Source organism: Theobroma cacao, chromosome 8 (assembly GCF_053813885.1).
Source record: "Theobroma cacao isolate CCN51 chromosome 8, ASM5381388v1, whole genome shotgun sequence".
Lineage (NCBI taxonomy): Eukaryota > Viridiplantae > Streptophyta > Magnoliopsida > Malvales > Malvaceae > Theobroma > Theobroma cacao.
Genome location: NC_142646.1, coordinates 29,772,495 through 29,781,086, shown reverse-complemented (window position 1 = coordinate 29,781,086; position 8,592 = coordinate 29,772,495). Strand labels below are relative to the sequence as shown.

At 29.9% G+C, this 8,592-nt stretch overlaps 1 protein-coding gene across 1 annotated transcript; it reads right to left on the bottom strand.

Moving 5' to 3' along the window:
* Positions 1 to 1,056: 1,056 nt before the first annotated feature.
* On the bottom strand, positions 1,057 to 3,181 carry LOC18593084 (cytochrome P450 93B2-like). The gene is made up of 2 exons (XM_007020125.3): positions 2,194 to 3,181; positions 1,057 to 1,928 (listed from the first exon to the last, which is right to left on the bottom strand). Exons 1-2 carry the CDS (start codon positions 3,100 to 3,102, stop codon positions 1,275 to 1,277), a joined length of 1,563 nt encoding a protein of 520 aa, XP_007020187.3. The 5' UTR covers positions 3,103 to 3,181; the 3' UTR covers positions 1,057 to 1,274.
* Positions 3,182 to 8,592: the final 5,411 nt, after the last annotated feature.

Sequence of the window (8,592 nt, the reverse complement as noted above, 5' to 3'; positions counted from 1 at the left end):
TGAAAATGAAGATGTATTAAAAAATTATTCAATGTCAGGGATGAAATGGATTTGAAGAAAAAGATAAACATGACGTGTAACAACATTTTTTAAATATGACGTGTAACAATATTATTTTTTAAACATGACGTATAAGTTGGTCTCTATTTTTGTATTTCACTAAGATATAAACTCTTTGAGTTAAACACCTTAAATATGACGTGTAACAATTATTTTTTCAACATGGAATGTAACAATATTTTCTTTTTTGAGTTTTCTGAGTTGGTCTTTTCGTCGAAACTCTTATACTAGTACATCCTTAGGGCTGCAACTATCAAGGCTTTGAGATTTTTCGACAACAACCCCACCAACTAAAGAAAAAAAAACAAATAATTCATCGAAAATTAAAATAGCTTTGTCTCCACTTCTTTTTTTTTTTTTTCTTTTTCTCAATTTGTTCATTTGTATGTATGAGAGGATGATTATGATGATTCCTCTTTTTCATTTTTCTTTTTTATACTTTAACTCTTTTGTTGTTAGCTTTTGCACCTCTGTATCATTTTTTTTGAGTAGTGGTGGTGTTGATTTTTTCTTTTTTCAAAAAAAAAATAATTTTTTTCGCGCTTGAATACAAGGAGTTTTCATTAAGGATAATTTTGTCTAAAAATATTTTCTTTCGACTAAAAACAGTTAAAATTAAAAAAAGAGATTATTTTCGAGAACACCTTATCTTTGAAAGTTAAAAAAAAAAATCATCTCTTTTATTTATTTGTGTATTGTATTATATCATATTCATTTTGTTCCAAATTGAATGTTCACATTGTCGTTTTAGTCTGTTAATTTAAAAACTATGTTTAGGTACTTTCTTCTTTTAACACCTACGACTCTTTATCTTTCTCTGACTTCTTTTGACGTTAAAAACTTCTATGATTTATCAATGCTATAAAAAATTAAGTACACTAAAGAATTTATCAATTCTTAATGTCAAGTAAAAATTGGACATTCAATTTCATTTTTACTTTTTAATAATTTTATAGAAAATAAAAGCAAATATTAGGTAACAAGAAGTAACAGAAATAAACCAAACAGAAAAACTCATAAACTATTAATACATTTTTTTTATTTTGTTTTTGGCAAGCAAATATGCAATATAATTGCATTTATTTCTACCTAAATGCATGCCATCACAGTCACATCACTCGTAACACGCTAAAGACACAGAGCCTAGGAAATCGGGAGAACGGGGGAGACTGATGCTCGATTGCTCATCACATCATACGTAAGTGGTCACCTGCTTAAGTTGCAAAGACAGTGGGTGTGAAGCGCGCAACTGGAACACACTCCAGATCCTTTGCCCTGGGAGCCGTAAGTCCAGGCCGTTCAGACATGTCAACACCATCTCCAGTCTTTGAAGTAGCCGCAGGCTTCCAGTCAAAGCACTGAATCATGGCTGCCAGAGTGGTGGGCAGCTCCTGCATTGCTAAAGAAGCACCAGGGCAGCCCCTCCTCCCTGTACCGAAAGGCAACAGCTGATAATGGAGGCCTCTAACATCTATAGGCCCTGAACTATGATCTCCCTCATAGGATTTCAGGAACCTCTCAGGCTGAAACCTCAATGGATCTGCCCAGACCGTGGGATCCCTTCCTATAGCCCAAATGTTTACGAACACCAAACAGTCGGCAGGGATGGTGTATCCCTTAATTTTGCATGATTGGATTGATTTTCTGCTGATCATCGGGACCGGTGGGTGGAGCCGAAAAGTTTCCTTAATGATGGCTTGGATGTATTGGAGACGAGGACTGTCAGATTCTTCTACCAACCTGCTTGTTCCCACAACTTGATCAATCTCTTTTTGAGCTAGTTTTAGCACTTCCGGATTGTTGATGAGCTCTGCCAGTGCCCATTCAAGTACAATTGCTGTTGTATCCGTACCGGCTGTCAAGAAATCCTGGACAAGTCACAAGTGTAGTAATGATCAAAATTGGCAATTATAAATATAACATTCTCACTATCTTGGAATATTAGCTATAGTCAAAATTGGCAATTATAGATAACGAATAAATAAATAAATAGTATAATAAAATATTAGCTATAATCGAATGTGATTCCAAAATTATTGGAGAAAAAAAAAAGGTGATCCCTATAAAGATATTAATAAGATACAGTAATCAAGTTGAAAATAGTTAATGCCAGTGAAAATTAGAGATGCTAACCAAAACCAAGGCCTTAATGTGATTTCTGGTTAATTGCATCTCCGAGTTATCATTTTCCAATACATCAAGCATCATGTCCAGAAAATCCTTGACCTCATTTCCATTGTCTCGTTGGTCACACTCTTTCTTGCTTTTTCTTACTTCCTCGCGATCTCTTATGATTCTCTCCAACAAAGCGTCATACCTTCTATGTATGTCCTCAAATCTCCTTCGGAATCCCTGCAGATCCCAGCTTTTGCAAAACCATATACTGTCTGAGATGTTGAACTCTCCGAAGATCTCAGTCACCTCCCTCACTAGAGCTCGAACCCCATCGGCGGGGTTTCCACTCCCCGAGCACCTCATGCTCAGCATCATCTGTGATATTGTGTTGTTGGTTAATTTCAACAGCTCTTGAGTTACATTCACGCTTTCGCCTGCTTTAGACCTGTCAAGAAGAAACTTAATGAAACGGTGCAATTCCTTGGTCCGAACGGGAAGAAACTGGCTAAGAGTTCGGTTACCTAGGAGCTCATAGGTGCTAAACTTTTTTATGAATTTCCAGTAAGGTCCGTAGGGTGCAAAGGCAAAGGAAGAGTCGTATGTAAGGTGGGTAATGGCAGCGGTGTGCATGCGGGCGGCGAATGCCAGCTCGTAAGTTTTGAGAAGCTCTTTTGCAAGCTCTGGGTTAGAGGCCACGACGCACCCAATAGAGCCAAGACGGAGATACATTAAGGGACCATAGCGGGAGGAGAACTTGTGGAAAGTTTGATGAATGAAGGGGCCAAGGAGGTGGAGGTGGCCGATGACTGGTAAGGCAATGGGGCCTGGGGGAAGCTTGGGACGGTTGTTGATGGAGATTAATATTGTTTTCACCAGAAAAAACGAAGCAATGTAGAGGGTGGAATACGACAGGAGTTGAAGCATCATGGCTACCTCAACTCAGACTGAAAGAGAGAGTTTTGGTGACAAATTTTCTCAACCCACAGGATTTCGTCTACGTTGTCTTCACAAGAACCTCGTATATATTTTGACATCGTTACAAGGGTAAAAACGAGAATGCATAAATATTCTCTACCTACCACTTCTATCCAAATTCTAAAAATTAATATTTGTTTTTCCATTTGCATTGTCCAACTAATTTCTTCACTTAGTACAATTTGTACTTACCAAAAGTCAAAACAATTACAAGAAAGTATAATATCTTAAAAATACCTTAAAATATTCAAAAATTATAAATAAATTTTTATTATTTTATTACATTCAATTAAATTTTTATATTTTTATTTTGAGTCAAATAAGTTTTTATATATAATAGTTGACTTAGTCAAAATATCATTTGTCATTTTATAATACGTAGTATTAATATGACATGTAGACATGACTATATGACATTTTTCATCCCTTCACATTAATGCTAACCACGTGGACATAAAATGACAAGTGACATTTTGAATAATGGATATTAGTCGACTATTAGTCATTAAGTCTTATTTGACCCAAAATAAAAATATAAAAACTTAATTGAATACAATAGAAGAATAAATATTTATTTAAATTTTCTTAAATAATTTAAAATTTTTTTCGAATATTATGCCTTACGAGAACGAGGCTCCCATGTATAGAAAAGAAAAACCCACAAAAGAGTATCTACCACCACCGGTAAAAATGATTATTAAAACATTAATTAACGTTAAAACATGTACTTATAAAATAAAACATAAATTTAATCTACACTTCTTATATTCTTTTTCAATTTTTTCGATATGACAGTTGATAATTTCTTTTCTCAATTAACTCTCTCTCTCTCTCTCTCTCTCTCTCTCTCTCTCTCTATATATATATATATATATATATATATATATATATATATTTCTCAATTAACATTCTGTAGTTAACTTTTTGAGGAAATTGTGAGGAGTAATCCTCTTTGATAAGGGCATTTCAAAAATAACCATCAAACTATTTTTACCCATATTTAGTCCTGATTTAACAAAATATCTGTAAAACTATTTCAAATAAATTAAATCATTCATCACAATTTTTTCTCATTTGTGCTTCCGATTTCTCTCTCTCACCATCCAACTCTCTTTAATTTTATCGATTTCTCTCTTCGGCATTCGTCTGCTATGCTTTCGATTTCTCTCTCCCACGCTTTCAGATTTCTCTGTCTTGCACTTTCAAGACACCAAGCAATAGTTTTGGATGTGCTTGGAGTGGGTGGCTATTTGGAGAATTAGATTTTTAGATATTTGGATAAAATTAAAACGATAGAAATGATCACAGATGTTTGAAATAGTTTTTAATTGGATCAATTCGAGACTTAGACATCAATAAACTCAAGAATTTGAAATTTATAAACCTAAGTTTTCAAAGAAATTTTTTTCAATTTTTAGTCAAAATAGATGTTTTAGATAAGAAAATTTATGTTTTGATTTATAAAAACATGTTACAAACACTTTAATCGGTGCCAAATTGTTAAAAAAAAATGAAATGAAGAGAGTTAAGAGGATTTGCAGTTTTCATTCGTAAGTAACAACATCATTTTAGGTATTAAAGTGTAACAAAATATTTTTGAACATGACGTGCAACAGTAATATTTTTTAAACATGGCGTGTAACAACAACATTTTTTCAACATGGCGTGTAACAATAACATTTTTTTCAACATGACATGTAACAACAATATTTTTTTCAACGTGACATGTAACATGTTTTTGTACATAGCATGTAACAACAATATTTTTTTTTCAATATAGCATGTAATAACATTTTTTAACTATGGCGTGTAACATGTTTTTGTACATAACGTGTAATAACAATATTGTTTTTTCAACATGACATATATCAACCTTTTTTAATTATGGAGTGTAACAAAGTATCTTTTTTAACATGACGTGTAATAACATTTTTTAACCATTACGTGTAACAACAGTATCTTTTTTCAACATGACGTGTTATAACATTTTTTAACCTTATCGTGTAACATGTTTTTGTACATGACATATAATATGTTTTTGTACATGACGTGTAATTTGATTAAGGGTAATTTTATCTAATTTGGCTAAAATCAGTTAAAATTATAAAAGAGGGTTTTTTTTTAAACACCTTATTTTTAAGAGTTATTTTTAAAAATGCCCCTAGCTTTTATACCTCCACCTCATTTTATACATTTTTACATGACTTCACGGAGTTTAAGAAAATAAATAAATCTAGTAAATATTATACTAAAGTTTATACATATAATATATAACGTTGATGTCCCGTAACGTTTAATACCATCTCTCTGTTTTTGTTCTCAAGCTTGCTGCTCTGTTGTGATTTTGGGTTGATTAATGCCGTGTCATGTATTTAATTCTATGCCGTAGCTTTAGGCTCTTTTCTCTGTAACTGCTTAGTATTCTAAGTTCTTGCTAGCTGGTGCTGTCCTACGGCCCCACTTTATGTTTTTTCTCTTTGCAATGGATTGTTTTTCTCATCTGTTGCTTGCAGTTGCTGTACCTATGGTCCCTTAAGCCGACCTTTGTACCTACTCACTGATTTTAATGAAAATACTTGATTGGTTGACAATAACAATAATAGTATTTAAAAAAATTACATAAATTTAGAGCATTAAAAGAATTATATATTGAATTTAATTTTGATAAAAGACATGTCAGCAACCAGTCCCCTGCCATCTACCATTCATACAATAAAGAGTCATTAAGTTTCCATATGCCAAAGCTATAGAGAATTATTGTAAAATAATTGAATAATTAAATTTCATGATAGAAGGACTTTGATGGAACATATTAGTGAATGACGTTTTAAATTCAAACTCTGGAAATCTTTGTCCCTTGAGGTTTTCATAGTGAAAAGAAATGTGTAGAAACTTATGCAGAAGAGAAAAAACAGCATCGAATGGCCTAGTACAAGAGGAAATTGAATAAACCAAGAAAAATGTTTTCACCCGACATAAGTATATGTATTTATCATTAAACTAAATACTCGAATACAGTGTGACAATTAAACCTACCTACCACAACCTTCTTCTCTAAATTTATTCTAAATCTATGCATTAGCTATCCATATCTCTCTCCCGCGTATTTATCTTTGTATCGTAAATTAATCCTATACGGAAGGCTTAATTAATATACCTGGTCCTCAGAGAAAATAATTATGGATAAATTGTCCTGCGTTATCACTTTAGACCTATCCTTTAACTATAAGTATCTCTATAACGAAATTATTTCATTAAATTTTTTTTCTGAAAGATTTAACTAGTTAGTAGTATATTCATTATTAGTTAACAAATATATATATATATATATATGTTGCTCTCGACCAATATGATATGAACATCGGATTGAAATGAAATTTTACTTGCATGATGGGTATGAATAAGGTTGATAAAATATTAATTGTATAATGAAGTTTTAGAAGGGTAAAACTTTTTTTTTATACCAGGTATAATTTGATTCGTATATATAAAATGTATCTTAAATTATACAATGAGAAGTAATCATCTCCCACCTCTTAAGCTTTATCCTGTTCATCACGTTCATCTTAAGATTTATACTCTCTAAGTTAGAGTTTGAAGCCCTAACCATTGAAGTGTTTCCTTGAGCTTCGTAATATAAGGTAACTATTTCCTAACTGTTAAATCTCACCTTGTCATTTCAAACCTAAGTCCTAACAGTTGATGTATTGTAGCATACAAAATAATTTTGTTTGTAATTCCTCATAAAATATTTGTGTCAAATATAATGTTTTATTGAGGTAATTATAGTAAATTAATCTGTATAAATTAATATTCTATAAATTAATAATTTAGATTAAATAATATTTTTGATCGGTCCCGACTTGAGACCAACGTGGCTAATTAATAATTTGCTAAAATTTTAAGATAATACATTTTTCTTTAAAAATATAAGTTCCACTTGATATATAAATTAATAATCTCTTTATACATCAAAACTATATATATACATGACTCAATTAGAAAACCCTTGAAATATTATTTGTTTTTCTTGAAATTGATGTCTCTCTTAGACCTCATCTCTAACTTTTCTTAGTACATTAGGAAGCTTTGATATAGTTTTCTCGTATTGTAAGAGAAAATTATGTAATGTGATTGTTGCTTTTAGTGTATCTTTGCATGAGACAAGCTCCAGTACAGAATTATTGTCTTTCACTTCATATTCTTTGTCATTTCTCATAACGTTCTCAATAATTTACTCGTCACATATAATGATAATTCGTAATTCGATAATTAGGTAATATTCGTATAACTACAATTCACAATACATGTATTAAGTTCAATATTTTGGAAAAAAATAAAAAATACCTTGATAAAATAACGTTTTTATTAATTAATGTATAAATTAATAAATTATTGATTTATCGATTACATAATGTTTTTGAACACAACTTATTAATTAAATAATATCTCGATTAATTAATAAATTTTCATGATTCCAAGAGTATTAATTTATAAAAATTTTACTATATTAATAAATACAAAAGTATGAAAATTAATTAAACCTGTACAATTGTTTCATCATTATTACACAATATTTTGATAAGCAAAGTACAAAAAAAAAACAATTTATGGGCTTACCAAATTCCTTCTGTCTTTTTTTTTTTTTAAAAAAAAACAGAAAACAAAGATAGTTGCATTAATAGATTGGAGTAGAAACATACGATATCAAAGTTATACATCATAAAAGAAAAAAAAAACTTTTTCTATTCTAAATTATCATATCAGATTAATTCTATATCAATATGTTTTGTGCAGGGGTGGAGCTAGCTAATTTTTATTGAGGTGGCCAAAGGTTAAAAAGAATAAAAGTTAAAATTTTTTAAAATTAATATATTGAACTTAACTATTAATAATCAAAAGATTTGTAATAGATAATAATTTTATATAACATGTAAATCAAAAGAAATAAAAAGAAAAAAACTTATAATAGTGTTCTAGGAAAGTTTTGTTCAACGATGTAATATCTTTTTTAATATAAACAACTAAATTATTTATAAGAAACTTATCATCCATTTGGTTTTGAAGTTTTGTCTTTTTTAATATAAATGACTAAAAAATTAATGTTGTCAACATCTAATATTCTTATTTTATTATATTTAAGTTTGTAATACTAAATATTAATCTATAGTGCATAAACTATAAATAGTTAAATACGATATAAAAAATTAATAATTTCTTCTTATATTCAAGATAATTTTCTTTCAACTAAATATAAAACATAAAGCACATTAAAAACATATACTCAAGATAATTTTTTTCTTATATAATTAGGATTAATAAAAAATAACATATTAGTAAAATTTTGAACAGCAACCAATAATGCAATACTAGAACTTATATTTGAGAATTACATATACAATAATTTTTAATTTTTAAAAATTAAAATCATTAAAAATAAAA